We start from the raw sequence: 27,273 nt of genomic DNA, 5'->3' as shown, positions 1-27,273 counted from the left end.
ACATGAGTGCTCCGATATGGCTGGTCACCGGCACCGTGTTCATGCTGTCGCACTTTGTGACGATCAGATCCGCCCGTTTCCCCGGCGTGACGCTGCCGATCAGATGGTCCATGCCGATCGATTTGGCGCCGCCCATGGTTGCCATGTACAAAGCCTCTTCGGATCTCGGGTAGATCTTCGTGGGGAGAGTCCGTGTGCGCAGCATTTCGGCCTGCCGTTTGCCGCGCTCGGCTTGTAGCAAAAGACGCATGATGGCCAGCATGTCGTTGTTGTTGTTGCTGGTGATATCGATCCCCAAGCCAATATTACACCCCGCCTCTGCGGCACGAAACGCCACAGGGTGGCCCATCCCCATCTGCAGCTCAGTCTCGGGCGTCGCGGAGATTCCGGCCCCGGCGTCGTGGATGAGCTTGAGTTCCGAGTCTGTGAAGCTCGATCCGTGGCTAAAGAGAAGGTCCTTGCCGAGACAGTTCGCGTCCCCGAGATGCTGCACCACCTGACGGTTGGTGTCATAGTTGCCTATGGCGACGTGCATGGTGATGATTCGAGCCCCGATGCTTCGGAAGAAGGCGATCTCGTCTTGAAGTGCTTCGTAGCTCATGCCTTCGGCTTCGTAAGGCGCCGCTCCAAAGGTCAGCAGATTCTTCTCGGGGCTGTTGTCTGCAAAGTGCTGGTGCCGTGCCCGTTTGGCGTCTTCCCGACGCTTCGCGTTGTCGTAGCCATCGGGAGTCGCGATCTCATGATTCGAGCCCGGAAGGTCCTTGCGGCTCGGGTTTTCGTAGAAGCCATAGCACCAGGTTCCTCGAATCCCGGCGTCTTTGAGACCCTTGACCGCAGCGTCGGCGTGCGCCGGCGAGTTGAGAATGTGACAGTGATCAATCACGCAGGTGACGCCGTTGTTGATCAGGTCGAGCCCGGCGAAGTAGTTGGCCGTGTATACATCGTCCGGGGTGAACAGGCTGCCGTAGATGTTGCGGATGTTGTCGATGTATTCGCCCAGCGACCAGTCCGTGGTCACCCCGCGGATCAACTGTTGCCACAGATGATGATGGGTGTCGACAAACCCGGGCGAGACGAGACGATGTGTGGCGTCCAGCACCTCGTCGACGCTCGAGGGGTTCAGATTAGGTCCGACCTCTTTGATGATCCCATTCTCGATGTAGATGTCACAGTCTGTTTGGGTGCCGATCTTGTCATCGACACTGATCACCGTGGAGTGTTTGATCAGGAGAGAGGACGACATTTCCACAGACAGAAGCCGAACAACTTGTTGTCAGAGGCAGTTCTCGTGGAGCTGATGTCGGTTAATAGAGCTTGTTAAAGCCTCGGGACTTTGACGCAACCCCTACAGACCTCAGACGATCATTCGAATAAAGTAAGACTGTCGTTTCTATGCGGCATTCGGCAATTGAAGCTGCAATAAGCCGAGAAATCTAGACGACGTTGAGGAACACCACCAGCTAGCCACCCACTTTCGAAGGAGGTTCTAGAACCGACAAGGTTGATTTGATACGAAAGGGCGTGGTCTGCTGTATATGTGTAACAAGAGTTCTCACCCATCCAGCCTTCCAGGACCGCAACACCGGACCAAAACCCCCTTGCACAATGACCCAAATGTTTCCTGACCCACGCCGAATCGTAACCGGCCACAATGATGAGGGCAAAGCAGTTGTCGTTGCAGACGGCACGATCCCTTGTGTTCCTACCGGGACCAAGACCAACTTTGCGGTGCTCTATGAAACACACCGGTTCCCCGACAATTTGGATGAGTGGAATGACCCGGTGAATACTCGGACCACCGACTTGTCCAACAGCAATGGCATAGTTCTTCGGATTGTCGACATCCCAGCCCATACCGAGACAGTATGTGGTATATCAATCGACCCGGGAGAGTGCGACAACTGATGTGTTGCAAACAGATGTTTCACCGAACCGAATCCCTCGATTTTGGGATTTTGTTCAAGGGCGAGATCACTTGGTACGCTCTGATTCCGATGTACTTTTTGACCCGTATTTGCTCACCATCCTTTGTTCTCACGTCAAAGTTATCTCGACGATGGAGTTCGAATCGACATGAAAGAGGGCGATACTTGTGTTCAGCGAGGCACGATCCACGGCTGGACAAACCATTCCGACAAGCCCGCGAGGATTTACTTTATCTTGACCGGTATGCATCTAGCACAGGTTGGTGATGTTCCTGTAACTGACGATCCTGTGACAGCCGCTCATCCTGTTAAATCTAATGGGAAACTTCTGACTGCAACGGGCTACTCCAAGAAGGAAGTAGAATCTGGAGGCAGATCAAACTGATTGAAGGTCAGTGTGATGCTGACTTATGAGACGCTCGAGAATACTTCATTAGAGGCATTCATAGACTTGTCAGCCATGCAGAGCGTGGCATATAGACATGTAGAGGGTACATAGCGACTGGCATTACAACTGAAACTGACAGGTCCTCGTTTGAGTTCCATCTCAAGACCTCACTCTTTTCTCTTTCTTGCGTTGTAGTTACAGTGGACCTGAGGAAACATTGGTTCACCCCCAGCCTGTTTCTCAACCTTCGGTGCTCATGAGTAGCAAACTGTTGTTCTGACGACCGTGATCCCGGGTGGGTCAAACATATTGGGGCGAACCTGCGTCCTCTCCTTCTCTCAAGATTTCTCGCCTGCCCCCCCTTAGTTTCTCTCCTCTCAGAGGCGAAATGTTGCGCCATCTACGGAGTACTCGGACATGATCTCTCGAAACGCCAAAGCTTTCACTTTCAGCCAGGCAGCTGACCATGAAGACGGGCCGGCTTGGGAAATGCTCTTGGGAAATGCTCTAAATGCTCTCGGGATATCGGGAAATCGGGAATCGGGAAATGCAAATTTCCTTCTGTTCCCCAGAATCTGAGCATCGTGTGGGGGGGGCAGCTGGCAGAACCCCGGACTCCATTCCCCATCGAATGCCACGCGCTCTGGCTCGACTGTGTGGCTCAATGGTTGTCTATATTTGACCAGGACGTTCGCAACCCCATGGCGGGCCTGTCCTCGCTCATGCAACCACACAGGAAGCTGCAACATCTTTTTCCCCCTGCAGAGCAACGCAATGGAGCCCAAGTCCGAGACCCAAGAAAAGCCCGAGATAGCCAAAGTCGAGGTAGAAGTGAGTGCTGCTGGCCATGGCCATGGTCACGGCCACGGCCACGCTCACACTCACCATACCCAGATTGGAGCATCTCACCTTTACAAAGGTAAGAACCACCCCAAGCACGAATTCCACCAAAGCGCTGACATTCTCTTTTTTGCCCTGCCTTCAGAGGATGCAGAGGGCAATGTCATCGGGCGAGTACTGATTCCTCGTCCTACAAACGATCCAAATGATCCTTTGGTGAGGAATACTCGATGGATGATCTTCTGGATCAAAGCGTTCGTTTGTTTTTGCCATGGCTGAAAACTAACGAACCCCTTCTCCATCTAGACCTGGGCTGCGTGGAGAAAACACATTGCTTTCGGCACGGTGTGCTTCTACGTTTTGCTGTCCAACTTTGGCCTCTCCGCCATGACTCCCGGTTTGACTTTGGTGATTGAGGATTTTGGCATCACACCCACGCAGGCCAGCTATCTGGTCACATTGCAGATTCTGGTTCTAGGAGTTGGGGTAAGCAGATGATACAATTGACCCCCATGGAAAAGAGAAAAGAGGTGTACTTAGAACCACTACAGAACTTGTTCTGGATTCCGCTCTCGCTCAAGATTGGCAAAAGACCCGTCATGGTCATCTCCAGCGGACTCTTTTTCGTTGCCAGTGAGTATGGATCTTCCTGATACTGCAGTCCCGATCACTGACCCAAGGGACGCCGACATATAGCAATCTGGTCGGCTGTTTCCAAATCCTACGGTTCTCTCCTCGGCTCGCGCATCATTTCGGGGTGGTGCGCCAGTGCTTCTGAAGCCATGGGACCCGCCGTCGTCGCCGACCTGTACTTCCTGCACGAGCGAGCGACCCTAACGGGGACTTACACGTGAGATCCCAAGCCGAAAGGTATCTATCTTGAGCGGGAAGCTCACAAACTCCTGACTAGGTTCATGATCGGCGGCGGAAGCGCCCTGGGGGGCATCTTCGGGGGCCTCGTGGTCAACGCCAATTCCGACTGGCACTGGATCTTCTGGATGTGCGCCATCCTCACCGGCGTGTGTTTCCTCTTGATCGTGCTCTTCTGCGCCGAGACAAACTTCATTCGCCCCGAGGACACCGAAGGCCTTGACAACGGCCAGCAGGAGCTCGTCACCGAAATGATCCGCACCAAATACCACTTCGGACGGTCGTTGAAGCTGTGGGGTTGGTACGACCGCGAGACCAGCCTGTGGCTGTACTTCTGGCGCCCGCTGGCACTGCTGCCGTATCCTGCCGTCTTCTGGGCATCCGTCTGCTACGGCGTCACCTTGGGCTGGGTGGTGTTCCAACTGACGGCCAACGCGTTGTATTTCCCCCAACTGTACCACTTTTCGGCTCTTGGGGTGGGCAATCTCTACGCGGCGGTGAGTGTTTGACATTGTCGGATTGATTGGGTTTGTTTCGGAAAGTGTTGACGCGCTTGGTAGAATGTCATCGGTGCTCTCCTGGGCTGCATCTACGCCGGCCCCTTCTGCGACTGGCTCATCGCCAACATCACCAAACGACACGGCGGCTACTTCAAGCCCGAATACCGGCTCTACCTCATGATCATGCCGTTCCTGCTCGGACCCCTAGGTCTCCTGCTGTGGGGCTTCGGGCTGCAGAACCAGCTGCACTGGTCCGTGGCCGCTGCCGGGTCGGGGATCTCTTATGCGGTGCTCTGTGCGGTGCCCAACATCGGCATGACTTATGTGGTCGACAGCTACAGACCTGTCGCCGGCGAGGCCATGACTTCGCTCACGGCATTCAAAAACACCTTTGCCTTTGGCATCAGCTTCGCCGTCTACCCCTGGCTAGCCAAGGATGGCCCTGGAAAGGTAACGTTTTCTCAGCTTCCCCCCTCCGCTCCGCGAGACCACTTTGCACATGATGCTGATGAGCTGATGATCGGATTAGGTTGCGGGCTACCAGACACTGATTGAAGGGGTTCTTTTCGCCTTTACGATTCCCTTGTTCGTCTATGGTGAAAGGCTGCGTCGGTGGTCGAGCCATTTCGATGTCTGATCCGAGAAGGGAGTGAGAATCAACCACGTGGTGAACCGTATGGCCAGGCCCAGTCCATCTATAGCCGGTTGGGTTCCGGGTCGGGGAGGGTTATAATAGTGGTTTGGTGAACATCTTGAAAGTGTGAATGTTGATTTAGATCTTCCTGGCCCGCGCTGATGACTACTGTTGTTACCAAGCGGGCCCCTTCCGTATGTTGAAGTCTTGAAGGATTGCAGGTGATGTGATATCAACAGATCGCCATAGCTATAATGTACTTGCCCGTGATCGTTGCCGTGACAGTCGACAAAAAGTTCGACACCTTCCGCTCAGTCTTACGGGGCTTCAAAGCGGCGCCGACTGACTTGTGGGACAATGGTAGTCTGGGGAAACCTGGGATCTTACTATCTGAGCTCGCCTATCGCTATCGCAATCGCCGCCAAATCCTTGTCGGGTATCTTTTGCAAGAGTGGAGGGGTGGCACGGTTGAAGGTTCCGTCGCCCTCGGCACATGCTTGCTATAGGGATAGACAGTTGTGTAAGCACGTCAATCTCAAACACATTCATGCGGTCCCGTCACCCCTTCATCCAATCTTGATCCACATCCTCTTCGGCCCGGCCTCCTCCCACGCCCTCACGTGGATCTGCCCGACCGCAATCCTCTCAAAACACCCCACGGCCGGCCTGAGAACCAAGACATTCACCAGCGCGCTCCCAGGCCCCTGCTCCGGAAACTCAGACGCATCAAACCGCTTCACATCCCCCTCCACTCGGGTCAGCGCCTCGCGGCGCCCGTAGGTGTCCTTGGTGTGCGACACGGCAACCAGGGCGTTGTCGTCGAGCGTCATCATGGATTCCAGCGACGCGGCGATTTGGCTCATGTCTTGGCCGCGAACGAGCTGCAAGAAAGAATGGTAGTCAAGATGTTCGAAGAGGATGCCACAGTGTCGGCCTGCCTTGTCGTGGATGCGCACCACGGCTTGGCTGGTCTGCAGATGCACGTGTTGGTTGCTGCTCAGGTAGTCGGGCGAGCGGCTGCGGTCGATGGTGAAGCCGGCGCGAGAGACGATCGGGAGGCGCACGTGCAGAATGGTGTCCCGGAATGTTTGTCGCGCGTCAGTGCTAATGCGGCCGAAGTAGGCGTTGAGGAGATCCGGCGAGGCCTTTGCGTCTTTGTCGGGACAGGGCCGGTGGTAATTGATCAGGCGGAGGATCTTGCCGTGCCGGATGATGTAGATCTCGCCGATGAGGGATTCGGGAGCGGGTTCCTTGTCGAGCGGGAGGAGTCGGTAATCAACACTGCCGATCCACCCTGCCCACGACCACGTTGGGAAATTCTGGATGATGGCGTCTTCGGTGTCAGGCGCGGACGGTGAGGTTGAGAATGCTGCCATTCGGGAAGTAGATTTCCTTCCAGGTCGGCCATTCAGGGTCTGGGTGGGAGTCCATAGAAGAGCCAAGTCGAATGCCGCGATGGGGATCCCATACAAGATCTCGCTCTTGAACTCGTCTCTGAACGTCGAAAGCATGCCCGCGAAGGCATCCAGAACATCCGTTGGCTGTGTCAGATCGCGTCTCGTGTATATTTCGACAAGTTCACTGTAAGCGCTAAAAACTCGTCGCAAGTGTTCTGGTCCAGAGCGGTCATCAATCTTCCTGAGCAGTGTGAGTGGATTCTTGATGGTCACGGACGCTCCCTGTTCACCTTCCCCCTTACCGCGGCTGGACTTGTCCTCCTGGATTGGGCCCTCTAAGGTCACTTCGCACTGGATTTCTTGGTTGCATTGGAAGTAGACATAGTTGGGCGAGAAGTAAATGTTTCGACGAGCAAGCGTTTGCTCCTGCAAGATCCAGCCGCGCGTGTTCCAGGTCGAACTTGTCTGAGCAAACGACAGAGGTCGTGGGGTAGCTACCATATAAAGTGTTTCCATCTCGCCGTCACCATCCCCATCATCGCGGAGAGCAAGATCCTCCGAGTTCTTCGAGATCTCCAGCACTTCGATCTTCTGTGGCGGTCTGGATTTCGGGGTGACCCCTGGCAAGCCGGCGTCGGCATCGCTGCCTGCGAGAGCCACGATATTGGAGAATCCCTTCTGGTAGACGATATCCATATTTGAAATGTCTCGGTCTCTTGTGTCGTCATCGTCCTGGATGACACAAAGCGCGTCCGTCCACAGATACCGCTCTCCGAGCGATCGGACCAATGTCATAGCATCCCGGATGGTCTTTGGAAAGCTCGATGGGTCCAAGCTTGACTTTCGCAGTCGAACCGTGAGGTTTGTCGTCTTTGTGGTGGAAATGTCGACTTTGCCCCACACATAGCTGAGTGTGAGATATCGCTCTGCGGAGGTGGCCTGGACCAGACAGTTGTCTTGGACATCCACAAGGAGCAATGGGATGTCCTTGAGGTATCTCTCAGTTTTGCTGACTCCGTTGCAAAGTTCCCCATGGAGACCATGACAGTCGTAAAGCCACGTCCGGATCCCGTTGAAGTCCACCATCTGATCCTCTGCATCGAGCGCAGACAAGGGAGAGCCACCGTGATCCAAGGCAGACTTCAGGGCGATAACCTGAGAGGGCTGTCTCACAGCCTCGGTCAGATTTTTGGCAGTGAGAAGTCGCAGGGCTCCGATTGTCGTCATGCCATACTCGACTCCAAGCATCACTTCCCCAGACCGCAGGACCTGGGCGTGAAATTGTGTGCCCTGTATCTCGGGATCAATATTGGCTAGTTGTGAGTGTAGGCTCCGACTTCCCTCCGCTGTGGTGAGGGACAATATCAACCGACATATGGAACAGTGGTTCCTCGTGAGGAGTTGAGTGTAAGTTCCAAACGGGAAAAACTGGTTGGTGTCCCAGACGAAGGCACCGCCATCCGTGGCTTTCAATAACTTGACGTGTCGGCATAGTCGGCAAAGCTTGGGATTGGGAAATTTGCCCTCAGCCTGCTGCTTCTCAAGTGATTCGCGTTCTAGCCGAGCCTCTCTAGCCTCGAATTCGGACCATGTTTTTGGCTCCTCTTCGTCGTCCTGATAGCCAAGGACACTCCGGACCAAGCCTTCCATGGAGACGACGATGCGTTTCCGTTGAGCGTCGACGGCCAACTGTCTATGGCCAAAAAATGGGTCAGTGTAGTCATCGCGTTGGAAGTTTCGCATCTGACTCGAGCTTTTCCGGTCCTCTGCTGCCTTGGCGGCTCGATCCTTCTCGACCTGATCGAGGCCTGCACTGCGCTCGTCCTGTGACAGTGCATGATCCGAGCCTAGGTTCTTGCACAAGACTCCAAGTTCCTCCACATGGACTCGGCACATCGCAACCATGCTGTCGAATGGTGTCCGGGATTCATGAACTGGAATGTGCCATTCCTCCAGCAGCTCGGCGGCCTGCTTTTTAACTGGAGCACCCGTCGGAGCACGATCGATGTCACCGATGTACGACGAAAAGCGATATAGCTCGTCAGTAGGCACTTTCGGTCGAGTGACGTCAAGCTTTTCGTTCCATTCGTGGACACTTGAGATGGTGTGCGATATGAGGTCTCGGAGGTGGTTGACGTCGTGGGAAACGAGATATTGCTTCGACAGCAACCCAGCCAACGAAAGATTACAGGAGTGATGTTTCGCGTGAGCCTTGGGCACTTCATCTCTGTGCGATCTAGCTTCTTTGATGGCGTCCTGCACTGTGCTCATCGAGTCAGCGAGCAGGATGTATTCGACAAGGTGGGATAGGTAGTCTGCAATGTGAGCTGGTCGGGTCGGGTATGTAGCTGGAGTGTTTAGAAGCCTTTGTCTCGAGTAACCAAGGGCTGTCTCGAGGTCCGCCTTTTCTCCTGTCTCCTTGTATTTCTTGTGATACAAGAGAGACAACTGGTCGAGGATGTCAGAGCGAAGTTCATCCGAGTTCTTGTCTGAGTCCAGCCCAGACGTGAAACCAGATATGGCCCGTTCGAGGTCTTGGATGTCGCCACTCTGTTCATACTTGTCTCGGAGCATGTTTGCTTTGACCAGCAATGCGGACCCATGTTCACTAGAGCCTGGTGGATTCATCTCGAGCTGCTTATCGACGAGGGACAAGGCCTGGTCCAGATCGTCGGCTCGGCGAGTCATTCTGTATCGAGCGAAGAGGCGACTGCCTAGATTGACCATGTTTCTTCGGTATCCTGGGCTGTCCGGGGCTGCACGGTGAAGGATCTCTTGGCCACATTCAATGGCTTGGTCAATATCGGTGGGGTTGTCCGTCAACTGAGCTCTGTGAAATACGCTGTACCCGAGATTCTGAAAGATTGTGACGAGAAGGGGATCATTTGTGGGCAGCGCATCGTCCCTTGCTTGTGTGGAGTGAGCGATAGAGTCGTCAAGCACTTTCATGGATCGGGTGACACTGAAAAGCGTCATCTCTAGGTATGCCAGTTTGTCCAGGTACATTGCCCGTTGCAGAGATGGCGTTTTGAGCAGTCGGACGATGGCCTGATAGTCTTGAAGGGCTTCTAAAAGACGGGAGTGATCGCGAGTGGCATCAAAAATCAGCTCTGCCAGTTGGGCTGAGGCCTCCCGAGTGTGGATTTCCTTGTCGACATCAAGATTGCCAGAAGCTATCACTTCCTTGGCCATGGCGAGTGCCTGGGCTAGCTGTGTCACCCGGGCCTCCATTGCAGTTGTACTGTTCATCTTGGGTCAGATGATTCCTGTGAGATGTTGTCAAAACTGGATCTGAGAGCTCATGTCCCAGCCTCACCACTTGGGGGATGAGGAGGACTTAAGGTCATTTGTCTCGACCCCCTGAAAGACACCAGGGATGCGTGAGGCTGAATTTCAACTCCATGGTTTGTGAAACAGCGCCAGCCACTGAGGTTTCTAGGCTTGCCTGATCACGTTTCCCCCTCGGCAGACGGGCAGGCGGGCGCTTGGCCGTGTGACGAGGATTGAAATGACGAGCTAGTAGGTGGTGGTACGTACAAGTTAAAGGGTCTAGATGCGACATTAAATGCATGTTGAAGGGGCAGAGAATACGGGGTAATGTGGAGTCAACAGCAGGGGCCAGAGGGGTCTCTGATTGGCCTTTGGACGAATGAAAATCTTGGCACCTACTTTCCCCTAAGCCCCTTTGGGACTGTTGCGAGCTCCTGCCAAGCCTTGTTCTGTGAATCTTTCATCTTCCAAGATCTTCACACGATGTCGTTTTGACAGTTCAAAGCTCTCACACGATTCTTCACTCGAGGCCGCCTTGGCCTACGGACATTCCTCACGGAGACCGCGTCCATCGTCGACAATAACAGTCTGTTCATCCAAATCCATGTCCGACTGTCGAGGGTGGGATGGCCTCCTCCTTGGTTCTGCAGGTCCAAATAGGGCTGTTGGAACCACATCTGAAGTTCACCATGACCGCAGCGATGTGTTCTGTCAGGTGTTACTCCGACAGAATCCGAGAGTGAGTCGAAGAAGTAGAAAAAGCCAGCCATGGTTTTTGAAGACAGAGACGCAGTGACGCACAGTCTCTGCTGGCAACGAGTAGCCGCGAGTGCCTCTGCATTGACCACACGCACCCACAGAAGCCTCACGACGCCAGTCTCGATATTTCATATTCTGCCTCGGTATATATTCGAGTTGATGTGCCGTTTATCGGCCAGAGGGATGTGGATGAGAAATCGTCCCAAGTTCCAAATACAAGGTCCTGGTTACTCCACCGCGTTCGAAATATCCGGCACATCCCTCAACACTTGCTTAACTCTCTCGCTAACATCACCGCCACTCCACCAGTCCGCCATTTCATGCATATTTCTCTTCCTCCTCGCCTCATCCATCTCGCTGGGCAGCATCCCACGCCAAAAGACTCGGGTATAGAAATCACGAAGATCCAGCCTCGTCCTCGTATCAAGCTGCGGGTAGAACCCATACTCCATCGCCGCAGCCCCGATCTCCGGCGCAATCGTCAGAACGTTCGCATCCTCGATCGCGAGGAAGTGTTTCAGCCTCCACACCGACGGCCGAGGGCTCTTGCCGGGGTACGACAGGAACTCTCGCAGCGCAGGAAACCGGCCATCGAGCGTGGTACTGTAACCGTCGGCGCCTCGAGAGGTGCCATACCGACTAAACAGCTCCATCAGCGAACCCGCCTCCCAGGCTTTCCAAAAATCGGTGAAGCTGCACGCCGGGAAGTCTGGGGGGGCGAGGTGCTCCATCCGCAGACTTCGGAAGTGGTCTCTTGCAGGTTTGTTGCCTAGCAGGAGCCACTGGTAGTAGTTTGAGAGCGCACTTTCCTCGTGCACGCCGGAGCAGACGACGAAGCCGAAATCGTACCAGAGATCTAGGTGCGCTGCCTGCGGGCCCTGGTACGTACTGTCGAGGAGTAAGGCCAAGAAAAAGAAGCAGTATTGCTTCGCGAAAGGGGTCAGATCCTCGACCGCCTTCGTCTGGTCTGCTGGGTCGAGATAGGCTCTCGCTTCGGCATATCGCTCTTGGATATACTTAGCCACGTCGTCCTCGTCGTGGGTAACTCCTCCCTGTTCGCCTTCGAGGATGTGCCTGTTGCGAAGGAGCCACGGGTAGTAGCCGCCACGGGAGCCTTCAGGTATCTTGGAGAACACCTCTACGATCTTGTCAACGAGGATGCCCTCTGTCCTCCAGCGATGCAACTCTTCGCTGGAGATGCTATGGTACCTGATAACCCCAACGTATACCCCAAAAAGGTTCGTCTCTTCGCTGTGGTTTCTGCAGCGCTGGAACCCATAGTCTTCACGAACCTGGGGGTCCTCCGGGAGCAAGTCTCGGAAGCAATCATTCTCGAGAAGATCTGCCGTGGTGATAGGTCGCCGATTGCAGGAAAACTTATGGGAGTAGGCTGCCATTTCCTCGCACCTAATGCTGCAGAACCAGGGCCCGCCACAGTGAGAACATCGTCGGGTAGTAGTTTTGTCGCAGTCAGAGTCTCCGCAAGGACCGGCGATGGGTATCGCATTATGGTTGGGCTCGTCGACCACGGAGCTCCCGGCCGCCTCTTCGTATTGCGGCTCTCTGTCGATGTCAGCGGTTTGTGCGTCACTAATGATTGGGGCGTAGATCAGCAAGAGTACCTACTCTGCTTTTTCTATCGGGAAAAGGAGACTGGCCCTCTGGTTCTCAAGATACCTTAGGACCGTGTTGACAATCGACGGCTCTCCAGAGCCCGGGATGGCCGTCTTGATCGACGACGCGCCAACAGTTGATTCCTTCGCCTTCCTCAAGATCCGGGCATCACGGTCCAGTATCTGTCGCTCGACCAAGCCTTCGACATCTCGCGCCGATGCCACGACTCGTTCCATCTGCGCGGCGGTTGCGCCCTCAAAATCCGGGAGCCCCCAGAGCTGGTACAGCTTCCCATGACATCCTCTCGTTCTGATGCCCGCGAATAGGTCCAAAAAGTGCCAGCAGAGGAAACAGCTGTCCTTACTGCAGCCAATATACTGGACGACCGCGTCATTAGTCGCCACAGCCCGGGTATAGGCCGACAATAGTCGCATTTCGGCGTGGATCTCCCAAGTCGATGACTTCAGCCTGTCGAATTCCTGGAGCAGTTTGTTTCTGGTCCACCGAGTCTTTTTGCCCGAAAAGCCTAGCAGACTGTGCACCTCATCGTCGCTTAAGGTGCGTCCTAGATGCTCGAAGACTTGGGCGAGTGTCCATCTTCCAACGTCTACTTCGCCCCTTTTAGCGATAGCGTTACCATGGGTCGGAAGCTGGACAGTAGAAATGTTAATGTTCTCGAACCCTGGCAGTCTTTCCGCGGCTTTGACAAGGGCGCCAAACGAGGTCTGGAGTCTCCCTAGGAACCCGAGAGAGTCTCTAAGGTGCTGTCCACCAGAGAAAGGAAGCCCGGCAAAGTCTTCGGCCGAGAAGCTCTTGTATATAAAGTGAGCCTGAGTCACCAAAATCTCGTTTCTGGCCGTTGCCGAAGGATAATGGGCAAAGGCGGCATCTCGCAGTCTGCGAAGATGAGACACAATGGGAGATTCTACGGCTTCAGACTGGCTGTTTGGGGCTTCAGTTGGGAAACACCGTTTGAGAAGCTGTCTGAGGTCCACGATGTAGCCTTGAATCCTCGTCTCGTAGTGGTCAAGGAGGATTTTCCATAGTGTAGAACTATGCTGGCTGCCTCCGTCTTTGACCCCGAGGCACGGCGTCTTGGTCAGCGTAGATCCCTTCGAGGGTCTCAAGAGAAGTCCGACCAAAAGGCACATAACTAACCCACGCCACGTGCAATAAGACGCAGCAGCGCTTCAGTCCGCTCAAGAAATCCCCTGTCTTTCGAACGAAACTTGTCGTTTCGAGCAACGAAGACATCAACCTTGTCTTGACCATTAACCATCATGGTAGCGGCGACGTGTCGACCGCCCTTCTGGTTAGCCACTAGTTCTGCCAGTCTATCAAGAAAGACCCTCCGCAGGTGATCGGGATTGAAATCCGTGAGCGTCAATGCCATGGTGGAGTTGACATCGTCAAAGACGGCATCACCTTCGGCTATGGTATCATGCTGCAGCTCATCGAACCGAGACGGAGGTTCAACTTGATCGTGATAGCGCAAGCGTAGCAGTTTTGTAAGGGCCTCAAACCGAGCTCTGTTGAGGCCGTTGGCTTCCCAGTCAAAGCGGGGTGTCATCGCGCTAATCCTTATGATATACAAGATTACCTAGAATCGATTTGGCGTTTGGCGACACTAGCAATACGGTCACTGACAGATGTGAACTGTAACATGTGCAAAGCGAGCCTTCGAGCTCCGGCTCATCTTGGGCGATAGGAAAGCCTACATATAATCCGCTGTTCTTGGCAAAGTCAAGGATGAGTTTCTCAATATTTTCATCCTTCGATCCAAACACCTTCTGACGCTCGAGTAATGCTCGTTGATATATCTCCCTGGCTTCATCTGGCCCCCGCCAGATGACGAACGGAGAGCCTGCTCCCTCCTTGAGATCCGTAACTGGTTTCGCATGTAAACGGGCCAGCTGGGTCATTCAATCGACACCTCCCAAACCAGCGGAGAATCCATCTGATTGCGCTTCAGTTTCAGGATCGGGCCACCACTGTCCAGCGAAGTCTTAAGTATGACGTCTAGCCCGTAGAGCCGGGTGTGTTTTAATGCCCATATTCCGTCATGATGTTCTGGACGATATACCTTAGCTCCTTCGTGCACTTCGCACCACCTAAAATCATCAGTGAACAGATTGCACCAATCGAGATAGTCGTCGAGCTGAAGCTGGATGCCATTTCCATCACGAAAAAAGTCTTCTGATAGGCAAAATGGGATGAAGTCAAAGTCAAAGCCTAGTGCGATCCGTCTTATATTCTTTCCTTCATCTAAGACATCCAGAATCATGGCGAGACCCCACCCTCCTATTGGCATGATTGCAAGACCGTCACGCCACTGACCCCCGGCGCACAAGAGAGGTGCGGAAGGTGGCAGCAGCGCATGAGGAACGCGGAAGCCATAAATTCGGTCTCTGAGGGCCAGACTTTCCTCTTCCAAATTCACGTGATGGCGGACAAACAATTGCCTCTCTACCTGAGGACGATTATCGGACCAATACCAGTCTTTAGCATTCAGCATCGTGCTCTTTCCGTCAATGTTGACTCGGGCGTACTGGTCGTCTTCGGTCAGGCGTCGCAAGAAGATGCATATGTATGGACTCGAAGGGCTTGAAGGCGGCAGCTGCCTAGAACATTCTAGGTACGCCAAGTACGTATCCGCAGCCCAGGGTGTAATCTTGAGTGTTATTGATAGTCCTCGATTGGTGATAGAGAAAGGCTGACGGCCTTTAGGAGATCGCTCTGATATTGTCCGCCCACAATCGGTAAAGTAAGCTGGAGATGGAGCAAGTAAACCTGAAACTTTGTTCGTATCCATTGACCATGCAAAGATAGTATGATCGTCATCATTTCTGATAATCTCTTCTTGAAGTCGTCTGAAAGCTTTTTCTCGCTCTCCGTATATGAGTGGCATGTTGATATCAAATAGCCCCATCAGACAGTATGCGATGTCTTCGACTCGGGTCGTGTGCCGTCGTGCTGCCCACGACATCTTTTGTGCCACAGAATATTTGCGAACGTTCCCAGTTTCCAAAGCCTCACGGTCGATACCTGTGATTAGAGAAATTTCAGCCGACAAGCTCATCTTATCACCAAGGAAACGCCAATTTTGATCATAGAACCGAACAACAGCCGGCGCAATGAGCTCTTGCAACGTCCAACCTCGAGAAAACCACACGCTGCGACGAAAAGACTCTGGGCCTTGCTCTAGTTTCACGTCTTTCAGGTAGACGCAGCAACGCCTTGCCCCTCTGTACCAGTCGTACATAGAGTTGATTGCTTCACTCAATTCAGCACTATTTCCCTTGTTGATGCAACAAGTGTCAACCCAAGCATATTGGAATCCATCTCCCTTGGCAAGACGACAGAACGCGACAATCTTGTCATACCCCTTCTTGCGGCGGATGTGTCGGTTGCGGTCGTTCTTGCCACGGCGGCGTCGGGCCCTATCGTTCTTGCGCTGCAGGGAATCGCTTAAGCTCTGTAGCTCCTGGAATGTGACTTCCTCACCCTTACCGATCCACGTGTGGGAGAGAATTGCATATTCTGGGAGAGAGGGCTCGTCGAACCAATGTAGCTGTAGAGTAGAGGTGTCAAGGAGGTACATGTTTGATGATCTACCAAGTCTGCTGACGGGTAATAGTCTAAGAAATCAAGATTGTCAAAGAGACTCACCTGGACGAGGGAGGAAGAAAACGAGACAAGGTGGACAGGAGCGGTGAGAGGTGCAGCGACACCGGCTCCCTCGCGAAGATGAGGCTGAGCTCCAGGAAGCTGGGACTTTTGGTTGCCTTGTGGCATGCCCTTTGGTAAGCGACTAGGGGAGGGTGTGTCCAGTCCATTCATTGCCAACCCATCTGCAGGGCAACAAGGAATGACTCCATTTCGCCGTGCGCCATCACCCCCATCCCGGTCCTGGGTGAGGCGCCAGCAGTTTTTACTCATCTTGGCAAAAGGCGGGGTCACAAACCCACCCATGGCGGATTCTTACCAAGATTATTGGCTTTCTCGCCCAAACCAAGCCAGAGATTCCAGAGGAACGGGAAAGCTTACAAGACTCGAGGCGGCTTAACGATCCACGTGTGGGCTGGACTCCAGCCGAGAAGAGGGGACCCTTCTCAGCCTAGTTATTGGGCAGAGGGAGTCCACGGTGGGACCCTTAATATGTTGTTTGTATAGACTAGAAGGCGCGATTGAAAACGCCTGCATGGAACGAAGGGCCGGAGCCAGGACAGGGAGGTTAGCATGTTAGCGAAGTTACGGGCCGAGCCAGAAGTTGGGCCTGCCTCAGCAAAGACTCTTTCTGAGGTTTAAATGAAACTAGGACATACTCGAAACTTCGGGAGAACGAGGAGAGGGTTGTCACTCAAAGGCGAGGGGGAAGCAATGGGAGCGGCAGCAAGATTTGCAAGTAGGCGTGGAGCTGAAGAGCTTCTGGCTCCAGTGATCCTAGACTGCACAGTCGACCCAAGAAAGTTTGGAAACGGGTCTGAAGTGTATGTGTTGATTGAAGTGGCCCGAAGCACTAGAACGGGCTCGCTGGATAGACTATGGGGTATCAGTCGCTGATCGCTCCGTAGCACTCTGTCCTTCATGCATCAGACTGGATTCCGTTGCCTCTGTGGTATTGTCACCGTCTAGCAGCAATCCTTGCAACATTCGAAGCACAAAAACCCGGCACACCTGTCGCAAATGTTGTCAGCACCAAACTGGCCAGACTCGGCGTCACCGCGGTAGTCAAACGGAACAGTGAGACGTACAAGCCACAGCAAATGTCCTCTCCCTCACCACCGCCTCGAAGATGCACTTTGTTGGTGATAACGCTGGCGTCCATGGATTCACGTGCGGCCTGGGTAGAAAGAGGTCAGCAAATGGGTCAGGAATTTGATGTTCAGTCCTTAAGGTAGTAATGGGACACCGGGGCTGATTGGGGGAGGTATGCGAGTTCGATGACGGATAAAACCGGCGACTCACAGGCTGTTGGGAGATGGCACTGTCCGGCCCCGACTGGGCTGGAGGAGCCTGGATTTTCTGTTGTTGGGTTTCGGCGTCCATTATGCTGGATGGTCTGTCTAGAGTCTGCGTGTGACTTGCACGGACTGTGTGGAAATGAGTGAATGTCTTTGGAAAGGAGAGCAGTGTCGAGATGCACAGGTGACTTCGATCAGAAGAACGAGAGATAAGAAGGAGGAGGGAGCTGAAGCTGGAATCGAAGCTGAGCTGTCAATTTAAACTCCTGGCACATTCCAGGTTTCAGACCCATTCCCCAAGCGGGATTGCGCGGCCTGACTGGAGCAACCAACATTTAACCTGTCATCCGATGCCGTGAGCTGGGAAGTTTCGACCCAGGATGTGCTCCAATTGTCGGCCGCGATAGGTTGGCGACGTAGTCAAACTGCGGTGATGTGGTTTAGCCCCAAGAGTTAGTCTAAGATAAGATAAGCTTCTGACAAGGCCCTGCCCGGCTAATCATGTAAAGCTTGGCATGCTTGAGGAAGCTTATGTTGCTCCGTAGCACTGCGCATCTCGGAGGTTGCCGTAGGGACGCATTGTAGGTACTAATACATACAACATCCAGAGTCTCCTGAAACTATCTCAGAAGGATTTTCTCATCCATCTCACTATCGCCGACGCCAGCAAAAGGGGCAGCCGGGACAAAAAGGGTATCTTATCTGCACTGTGCCCGATTCCTTCGCTCCAAAAAGCCACGCACGGCATCAGATTAGCGGTATCAATCGCCGTAACTTCATGCCATATCCGTCTCCAAAGACCTGTAGCGAATCCATGAGTCCGTGCCATGTTGGTCAAGGCCGCAACTTTCGCTTCGCCACCTGCCTGGTTCTTCCCAGGTCCTCCAAACATTCCAAATGCCTTTCGTTTGCTTCGTCCCACCAATGCCGACACTGCACGTCGTCTTTCAGCCACTGCACGTACGCGCCATATCCTGCCTTTTTGTCGCCACTGCCATCCGCATCCAAAGCATCGGCATCTGGCCCGTCGCTCGGCTGCGCAATCCAGTGCGGGCTCATCGTGCCGCACACGCGATCCTGCCTGGATCGGAAATGCTCGATCATCCTCGCATTGAACTTGTTCCACTCGTGCATGTAGTTCTCCATATTTTCGACGTATTGCGCAAAATTGGTCTTATCCAATCGATCTTCAGCCGGCGGGATAACGACTTTGGGCGGTTTCGGGAGATTCAAAGCCCGGATCCGTGCCGACGTCGTACGGTTGAGGTTGACGTCGTTTGACGCACGTGACTCAAATGGAAGGAATGTTTCGAGGTCGTCTTTCATACCTTTGAGCCCGGTCGACGTCGGCGCAAATGGAGCTTGCTGGGCGAATTCCTTCAAGTCCACTCCTCCATTTGTCGACCGGCGTTTCGGTTCGGGACGGGGCGGTCCCGTACTGACTGGGTATTTGATGCCATTCGACGTAGGGGCTTTAGCATTATTGGTGGGAGGCGTGTCGACATCCATTGCATCTTCTTCCACCACGATGTAGCGATCTCTAGAGTCGTCCGTTGTGTCAGATCCGGGGCTTGCTCTCGGATTGCGAGGAGTTGGTCTCGCGGAAGCTCTGGCAGCCCAGTCATCAGCCAACTTTCCTGGTTGGAATGCCGTTGACTTGTCTCCTCCATGACCGTTAGGAACCTCGGACGCAGAGGGTGGTTCTTGATCTGCCGACCGTGACTGTGCTCTTCCTCGTGACGTTGGTTTACTTCCGGTTCGGTTCAGCTTCGAAGGAGAGGACTTGCGCGTTTGAGACTCATCCGGGCGGAAGATGTCTTCTGCTGTCACTTTGTCGTGCCAATCCGCCGCCGAAAATGTTGTCTGGGCTTTCGGGTGGACCGAGTCATTACTGACAGTTGGGTTAGTGTTATTGCTCCAAGACTGAATGAAATCAAGACCGCCTCCTGCCTTGAGGGTGTCACCGTTCTGTCTATGAGACCGGGGAGGTGTGGTCTGCGGAAAAACACTCGAAGGAACTGCCCACGACGGAAAGCCGTTGAAGGAATATCCTCTCTGAGTAGGGCCATCACGTCTATTTCCTCGGGACCATGTGCGGGAATCCAAGAAAAAGGGAGCATACTTGGGTTTGTCCAAACCTCCTCCGTCATCACGAAACACATTAGGCTTCGGTGCCTCGACATCTGGGGACGCCATGCTTGGGAAGGGTTTGCGCGTAGGTTCTTTCGCTTCGGGCGGAGGATACTGGTAACGGCTGTCATCGACGATTCTGGTATAGTTAGTACTGGGGAATTGGCCCGTCAAACCCGGGTTGTTCTCTGCATCGAAACTGGGTCCTGTTCTGGCTTGTGGTCGGCTCCGAGGGACAGCCTTCGGTCTGGAATTCATATGCAGCGGTTCTTCCTCACTAGACGAAGTCTCGGAGAAATCTGCATGTATTCCTGCTTTCCGCATCCCGGGACTAGCACTCCGATGACGTGGAATACTCTCGTAGCGAGTTGAGGGCCTGCCAAAAGGTCCTCGATCATCGATCGGTGAATTACGGACGCTGGACGAACGGTGTAGGCCGTCTCCGTTAATGTCTGTTCGTTCCCCGCCAGCTCCAGCATATCTTGACGGCGGACGACCTCCAAGATCGTTCCTCATGTCGTAATCGGAAGAGCGGGCATGCCGTAGAGGGCTGACCGCAGGCCTAGCTCTCGAAACGGGAGGCGATCGCATAGACTGATTGTCTGGGATATGGATATGTGGATTCGGTGCCGGTTGTCCACGCGTTCCTTGAACGTAAGAGAAGGCCGAACGGGGAAATTGCGACGCATCTGCCCCGTGGTAGTCTGATTTCCTCGAACTTGCCGTCCTAGATAAACCCGGGAAACCCGTGGGCGGTATGTTCGGGACGTATGGCATTTCTGAGCTGGAAGGGGGTTTGGGAGCAGTAGGGGCCTGCCTGGGTGTCGACCGCGGAGGCATTTGTTGAGCGGAAGATGTAGGTCTCATGGTAGGGAAAACTCTTGCGGCCTCTGCCCGAGCCTCGTCGAATTTCGATCGATCCCATGATTGTGGTACACCTCGAGTGAATGCATTAAATTTGTCGGCACCAGAAGAAGCCTGTTGCTTCTGATTTGCCGCACCAAACGGCGCACGACTTTGTGCCGACTTAGGAGGTGGAGGAAAGGGGAATTGTTGTTTTGCTGTAGGAGTCGCTTTGGCAGTATTTGGTCTTGGAAAACCGTAGGGATCGGAGGCATATGCTGTTGAAGCAGTGGCGGCGGTCTTAGCAGCCAATTTCGCCCGACCAGCGTCATATCTGGCCTTCTCTACAGGGTCGCTCAGAATTTCATGGGCGGCTTGGACAGCTTGGAACTTGGGGACGACCTCGACTTCATGACCGGGGTTTCGGTCCGGATGATATTGTTTCGCTGTTGCGCTGTGAGTCCAGTTCAGGTATTCGCGCCGCTCTGTCTCTTACCTAGAAGTCTGAACTGCTTTTTGATCTCTTCTGCATCAGCGGTAGGGGGGAGCTCCAAGTCCGCATAGTAGTCCCGCTTGACATCAGCCTTGACCATGATTCACCAACACCCTTAGGCTGAGAGTCCCTCAAAAATGTGATGCGACGACCAATTGCCTTCTCTTCAGCTCAATCAACATGGTTTCGCAAGGAGGAGTCGACAGTGTCTGTGTATCCTCTGCAGATCGGGCAGCGAAAGTGAAGGCCGGGTGACCAAGCTGTGAGTTGGCCAGACTTGTTGACGATTCAACCGCAGCCGGAAACTGACGAAAGGAGGACAAGAGAGCGGTTATCGAGAGGGAAGGACAGTATTTCGGAGGCTCGAAACGGAGGAAGAGGAAGTGACTAGATGCAGATGCAGGGAGGATGATGCGATCAAGGTGCAGGATGTGGCAGGTTGGTGGCTGCGGTGGCTGTATCTCTTCATAGCACGTCCATCATTCGCTCGGTGACTGGCATAGGGCATCAGAATTGTGAGCAAGTTGTGGCCTATCGTAAGGCGTACAAAAGGCAAGAAGTTCGGGACGACAGCTTTGGGGGGGTCGGTTCCGTGTTCCTGCGCAATACCTTCGAGGGCCAGGCTGCAAGGCAAATCGGAGCAGGTCTGCAAGTGTATGAGTTTGTGTGAGTGAGAGAGGCGAAGCGACGTGGTGTTGGATTGGACGACCGTGAAGGAATCGAGAGCGATGTGTTGGCAGAATGTGACAGGATCATGGAGAACCAGGTGTTGTTGCTTTCTATCAGTTTTGGGGATAGCCATGAAAGTTTAGGCAACGCCATTGGGGGAAAAGGCCCCTTCCGCTCATGGGACTTTTAGCCATGGGATCTGCCAAAAAGAAAAGTCTAAGCAGCCTCCACTCTACTCCTAGGCACCACCGCACCAGACGCACCCCCCCTAGACAAGCCTCACAGCCCTAGACAGGGCCTAGGCACCCACTAGGGAGGAGCCGTGACCCTTATGATATCACACTGTTGGCCGCCACCTCGCGTTCCCCCTCACTCTGATTCTCCTTGCCGATTCCATTGACCTTTGAGCCCTGCGACGAAGCCGAGTAAATGTGACCCAAGACAGATCTGAGTTCCTCTAGGAAACGATCCACCTCCTGCTCGGTGCCCACTGTGATCCTCAGACACCCCTTGCACCCGTACTCCTTTCCCCGGAAACGGACCACGACGCCGCGTTGCCCCGCCATGGTCTCGTAAACATTCAAAGCCGTCACATTGTCTGGCTGTCCGCCCTCTTCCCGGGGTCTGTCCAAAATCTCGACCAGCAGGAAGTTCGAAGCGGACCCTCCTCGGAAACGGCCAATACCTGGAATGCGTGGAAGTTCTCGAAGGAGTCTATCTCGTTGCTGGATGATCTTCTCGCGGTATTGGCGCATGACCGCAAGGTTCTCTTCTTGCAAGGCTGCTATGGCGATGGCACTGGTTGGACTGGAGATGTTATAGGGTGCCTTCATGTTGTTGAGCAGCGCTGCAATCTCACGACTGCTGAAGACCACTCCTAGGCGTATGCCGGCTAAGCCAAATGCCTTGCTCAATGTTTGACACACCACCAGGTTCGGCCACTCCAACACCCATTCCGCCAGGCTCGATCCATCAGGTGAGAAATCAATGTATGCTTCGTCAACGATGACAATGCCGTTCCACGTCGGATGCTCTAATATTTGTTGAATGTCTTCCTTGGGAATGAGGCTGGCGGTGGGGTTTCCAGGAGAGCAAATGTACACCATCTTGATGGAGGGATCGGAGGAGAGTTTGTCCAGGATTTGTTGGGGCTGCAGTGAGAAGCCATTCTCAGGGTTGAGGGGCACCTGGACGATCTCAACATCATTGACGTCTGCGCTGACTGCGTACATGCCGTATGTGGGAGGGCAGGTCAGGATCTTGTCTTTTCCAGGCACACAGAAGCAGCGCAACAGCGCGTCGATGGCTTCATCCGAGCCGACTCCACAGAACATATTCTCTGGTTTCAATTGTTTGTCTGTATGGGTATGTGTGTTTCGCAGGCGACAGAACAGTTCCTTCAGCTCCAGTTGGTGTGGATCAGGATATCTGTTCAGACCCAGAAAGTTGACCGTTGTCTTGTCATTTTTGCCATGTACCCCATTCTCTTCAAGAGCCAGCCCAGGACCATAGGCATTCTCGTTCGCGTCAAGGAGGATGTTGGTGCCGTCGTCTTTGTAGTCACTAGACAGGTGAGTCAGTCGAGGACCAGCAATGCGCCAGGACAGACTTACTCTCGCGCACACCTATAAGGCTGCAACTTGAGGATGTTGGGCCTCGCGCATTTGGAGAGATCGAACGGCGAGGTTTTCGGCGCCATCTTGTTCTTGTGCTTGTCAAGCCGCAATGGAAATTCCAGGAACGGGTGAGTTGATCTCGAAGAAAAGAAAAATATCTCCAACCTTTTGATCTTCTCCGCAGTGCCTGGCAGATGCGGAGACTCCCGCTAGTTCTAGTCACTTGTGACGCCTTTGACGCTTGACCTCACTTATGCGTGATAGCCGAGTCCCAGGAAGTTGGTGGTTAGCCACAGGCACCCGATTGAGTGGCACCAGGTGGATCTGGCGAGCTGGGTACGCGGTTGAAGATTCACCTCGCTTTAGACTCATTTTACTTGTGTTTGTGCCTCAGGTAGGCACAGGTAGTCGAGGTCCATCCCTAGTTGGAGTGACACCAACCATTCTCTCATCTCCTAGGCAGGCGTCTCTAGTGAACCAGGTGCTCAAGTTCTTCTCATATCTCTCAGTTCTAACTGTCTGTGCTCAACGCTGGCAAAGTCTTCTTGCTTCAATGTTTGCTGTTGCTGAAGACTCTCACCTAGTGCAAGATGCTTGTCACACCTCACTTCTCATAGCCCAAAAGACTCTGGATCAGTAGCTCATCACATATATTAGAATGACATTGTCTGGCTTCTGCAGCAGGCCTTCAAAGATTATGATGGACTCTCTAGGCGGCGATCTCACGTAGACGACAACCTACGACTTCGGTCTATAGCTAGACCTCACCTTAGAAGGCCAGGGAAGAAGGATATGAAGGCGCATCCTGGCTAGATATTGCCATCCGGCCTGACTAACGTCTAAAGGACACTTTGGTGAAGATTCACGGTGAGCATGTGAAGTACTCGGTGTCACCTTCGCCTGCAAAAATGTCACTCGAGAAATTCACTCTCAGTCTACATAGACAGGTCGCAGGTATAAAAGAACGTCTAGAATTCGGCTCTCGTCTTTGGAAAGCAACACACACAATTCTTTCGCTAGGTCAAACGCTTCTCTGCACAACAATTGCTCGCTGCTAGACGTCCTCTGAACTTCTCGTCAACATGGAACTCATCTTGCTCCCCATTCTCCTTTTCTTGCTGGCCGTCGCCAATGCCACCGCAATTCCCTCCTCTCTCACCGGTGCGGAAACTGCCGTCGACCTGATCGCACGTAACGAAACCTCTGGCTCAGCTGCCCTCACCGACTATCTCACCTTCAACATCAGTCCCAATCCAGTCGGTCCACCATGCGGAATGACCTGGGAAGTCAACATCAACGTCAAGTCTCGTGGCTCTGTCGGCGACACCAGCACCTCCTGCAACGCTTTGTACAACTACGTCACCTTGCCCTCGTCGTCCGTCCCTCAGACCATCAGCAAGGACGTCAATTTCGTATACCTCTGTCCTGACACTCCCGAGCCGGTCAGCGCCGAGGGGTACGGTTACCGCGACATCAAGTTCATTGTCAAAGGAGGGTCGGACTTCCCCGGCAATCAGAACTCGTTCCTGGCTCAGTTGCAGGTCTTGAATATCGACGATAGTCCAGAGACCAACATGAACATGCCCATCGAAATTGGATATGCCATCACCGACAATCCGGATCCGTTGAAGCAGCTCAACTTGCAGTACATCTACTGCGTCTGATGTCAGCCCGTGAGGAGAGTCAGAACCCAAAGGTGGTAAAATTGCGCAGAAGCGAGTTTGAGTACAGCTTGGGAAATCCTTCGACGGCAAAAGAAGACAACAATGGATGGAACGTCCAAGCACTCATCAACACACGTTGGCAGCAGGCTGTTCCGCCAGGAACATCTTACATAGTGCATTGGAAGTTCTGTTCCAAATGATCTCAACAGTGTTGTTGCTGGCGGTAGTTGCAGAGAGGTTGGTGGCATGGACCTGAGAACTCGCGCGGCGGGACTTCTAGCCCATGTTGACTGTTCGGCCTTGATCTCTCGGTGAATTGGACAAGATAGCACGGCGTCCGTCAAGCAATGCAAAATGAATTCATACCACAATCGATGTCTCTTCTGAGAGTCGTTGTTGAGCTCTTGTGACAGCTCTGCGTTATAGCTGCACGTCAATAGCTACGTAAGTCTGTTTTGCGAAAAGCCCGTTTCTTGGTGTTTGCCGCTATCAAAGCCCTCCACGCGGAAATGTCCTCCAACCGATGTAATTAGCCACAGGCTCTGAATTTCGGATCTTGGGTTTCTCCGCATCTCCCTTTTCCTGGCCTTCAAACTGCCCGCTTTCTTTCAACCACACGATATCTGCACCTCCCGCAGGCATCTCCTTTCGTTAATCGAAGGTGCACCATTATGGCCGAACGCAAGTCCGCGTACGGCACCGCCGCAGCCTCCGATACCGACTTCCGCCGCACCTGGGACCGCGCCGAATACGAAGCAAAGGCCAAAAAGGAACAAGAAGAACGTCGCGAGGAAGCCAAAGCGCGCTATGAAGCTAAACTCGAAGGGAAAAAATGGCACAAACCCGTGGACTTCTCGTCCTTGGACTCTACGACTGCGCGTGGCTCAAGATTGGACGTGGCGAGCATGGTCGGAAAGAGTACCATTGTCCCGGCCGGTGCGGGAATCGGCAAGAGAGGGAAGGGCGCAGGGTTTTACTGCGAAGCCTGTGACCTGACATACAAGGATAATGTGCAGTACATTGAACATTTGAATTCGAAGCAGCACCTGATCAACACGGGCCAGTCGGGGCAGGTGAAAAGAGCAACGTTGCAGGATGTGCGGGAAAGGTTAGAAATGCTCAAGGCACGGAAGAGACAGCAGGAGGAAGAGGCGAAGATGTTGGGCGAGGTCGATATCCAGGCGAGGATCAAAAGGGCTGAAGAGATCGACGCGGCGGAGAGAGAAGAGAAGAGAAGAAAGAGAAACGAAAAGAGGAGAGCGGCCAAGGAAGAGAAGGGTGTCAAGAAAGAGGATGAGTGGGAGGGGCGACTGGGGATCATCTCTTGACTTGGATGGAATGGAAGCATTCATCAGATGCCATTTTCACGACAAACCAGACCTCGCCACGATTGTAACGCGGAGCAAGTGCTTCCTCGACGACTTCTCGACTTGCTCAACGCCTCACCTTCGATGGTACCATCAACAGCCTGCTTCGAGCCAGCTATGTACAAACGGATGGAGCTGTTAGCAAAGATTCGGTCTCGTCTTTGATGCGGTCCCCGAGTTGGTCCCGACATGACAGGATGGTTGTTTGATCAACCGACTGTCCGCTTACCCACAATTGCATGCACCTCCTTATATTGAGATCGGGATACAACATGATTCCGACCAGCGGTGTTTCTGCGAGAGGACCATTTCACACCAGCGGTGAACGGTTCGAGGTAGCTAGCTCTATGATGGCCATTCCAGGTCTGGTAGAGGGATTTATCCTTCCAAAATGCCAGAAAAGACATTGAAGGACTGGCACAACGGAGCACAATACAGGCCACTGCGCGAACCGTACATTGGCGTCAAGATCACCATTGCTCGAGGCTACGACTAACGAGAAATCTCGTGCCCACTCGATCTACCGAACGACAACGCTGCCAGATTTACAGCCAGGTCTTCCAATGAGATATACCCTCTCGTCACGAAACTCTGGATCAAGGTCGTGAAGACTGAAGGTCTCTTGTTGCAAACGTTTCGGTAGCATGTGCTGGACTGTAGCCTCGCGGGGGAAGCCCAAGTCCGACATGCTGACGTCATTGGCTGGATGTTGGATCCATGGATCGATGCAGCCTCGTCGATCCCAACAAACGACATCTCTACAAACACCAAGCAACACTGATGAGAGACATATCCAACAATCTCCATAGCAGAATCCCCAAGTCGACAGGGACGCACACTGTAGAATGGCAGCCTCCCAAGTGGCCAGCACAAAGAGGAGACTGTCAAAGCGCTTGGCAGCATCACCGGCATCGCCATCCACGAGTGACGCACACATGTTCCTTGGATCATCGTCTCATCTCTCATCGATCATCTCATGTCTTCTCTAACCCCACATTGTGAATGAGTGACAAACTCTCTCTGCCCAGCAGGTTCCCAATGGTTGAACGCGGTTGCGGAGCACCGTTTCTTGCCTTACCCTCATCGACGTCACTCTCACGCGAAGTACCTACTTCTATTTCCTCCGGTGCCTCTCTACCTTTTTGATTTCTTTCATCTTCTGTTTGCTTGCAATCCATTCTTCAGACCATATAACAAGCCCAAACTCCCTTTACAGAGTGCACACTTAACTCTTGATATCAGAGACCCCGCCCATCCTCCCAAAATGGCATCCGATCCGTATGTCGCTGTCCCATTCTTCGCCTCTCCTCCCCCATCCTAGCTCTGTCGT

General features: G+C 53.5%; 6 protein-coding genes across 8 annotated transcripts; 2 read left to right on the top strand and 4 right to left on the bottom strand.

Annotated features, from left to right (window-relative positions):
• Positions 1-3,087: 3,087 nt before the first annotated feature.
• On the top strand, positions 3,088-5,160 carry PV07_09847 (uncharacterized protein; the record flags this gene model as incomplete). Its single annotated transcript, XM_016397140.1, has 8 exons — positions 3,088-3,232; positions 3,299-3,369; positions 3,460-3,639; positions 3,705-3,786; positions 3,850-4,003; positions 4,064-4,520; positions 4,584-4,973; positions 5,053-5,160. 8 exons carry the CDS (start codon positions 3,088-3,090, stop codon positions 5,158-5,160), a joined length of 1,587 nt encoding a protein of 528 aa, XP_016244331.1.
• A 392-nt stretch (positions 5,161-5,552) lies between these two features.
• PV07_09846 (uncharacterized protein) lies at positions 5,553-9,746 on the bottom strand (the record flags this gene model as incomplete). The annotated part of the gene is made up of 1 exon (XM_016397139.1): positions 5,553-9,746. One exon carries the CDS (start codon positions 9,744-9,746, stop codon positions 5,724-5,726), a length of 4,023 nt encoding a protein of 1,340 aa, XP_016244330.1. The 3' UTR covers positions 5,553-5,723.
• A 6,933-nt stretch (positions 9,747-16,679) lies between these two features.
• PV07_09845 (uncharacterized protein) lies at positions 16,680-17,560 on the bottom strand. Its single transcript, XM_016397138.1, has 3 exons — positions 17,166-17,560; positions 16,952-17,040; positions 16,680-16,874 (listed from the first exon to the last, which is right to left on the bottom strand). The coding sequence occupies exons 1-3, from the start codon at positions 17,244-17,246 to the stop codon at positions 16,829-16,831; spliced, it is 216 nt and encodes a 71-aa protein (XP_016244329.1). The 5' UTR covers positions 17,247-17,560; the 3' UTR covers positions 16,680-16,828.
• Positions 17,561-17,765: 205 nt separating this feature from the next.
• PV07_09844 lies at positions 17,766-21,381 on the bottom strand. 3 transcript variants are annotated; one of them, XM_016397136.1, is made up of 3 exons: positions 20,631-21,381; positions 19,284-20,580; positions 17,766-19,052 (listed from the first exon to the last, which is right to left on the bottom strand). In XM_016397136.1, exons 1-3 carry the CDS (start codon positions 20,725-20,727, stop codon positions 17,996-17,998), a joined length of 2,451 nt encoding a protein of 816 aa, XP_016244327.1. In that variant the 5' UTR covers positions 20,728-21,381; the 3' UTR covers positions 17,766-17,995. The 3 variants fall into 3 exon arrangements, with proteins under 3 accessions (XP_016244327.1, XP_016244328.1, XP_016244326.1); XM_016397137.1 differs by having other exon boundaries at positions 19,284-21,381; XM_016397135.1 differs by having other exon boundaries at positions 17,766-20,580.
• Positions 21,382-21,383: 2 nt separating this feature from the next.
• PV07_09843 (histidinol-phosphate transaminase) lies at positions 21,384-23,045 on the bottom strand. The gene is made up of 2 exons (XM_016397134.1): positions 22,910-23,045; positions 21,384-22,859 (listed from the first exon to the last, which is right to left on the bottom strand). The coding sequence occupies exons 1-2, from the start codon at positions 22,993-22,995 to the stop codon at positions 21,626-21,628; spliced, it is 1,320 nt and encodes a 439-aa protein (XP_016244325.1). The 5' UTR covers positions 22,996-23,045; the 3' UTR covers positions 21,384-21,625.
• Positions 23,046-25,150: 2,105 nt separating this feature from the next.
• PV07_09842 (uncharacterized protein) lies at positions 25,151-26,877 on the top strand. Its single transcript, XM_016397133.1, has one exon. It carries the CDS (start codon positions 25,248-25,250, stop codon positions 25,902-25,904), a length of 657 nt encoding a protein of 218 aa, XP_016244324.1. The 5' UTR covers positions 25,151-25,247; the 3' UTR covers positions 25,905-26,877.
• Positions 26,878-27,273: the final 396 nt, after the last annotated feature.

Source organism: Cladophialophora immunda, assembly GCF_000835495.1.
Source record: "Cladophialophora immunda strain CBS 83496 unplaced genomic scaffold supercont1.6, whole genome shotgun sequence".
Taxonomy (NCBI): domain Eukaryota; kingdom Fungi; phylum Ascomycota; class Eurotiomycetes; order Chaetothyriales; family Herpotrichiellaceae; genus Cladophialophora; species Cladophialophora immunda.
The sequence above is the reverse complement of the archived record's forward strand: the minus strand, read 5'-3'. Positions and strand labels throughout refer to the sequence as shown.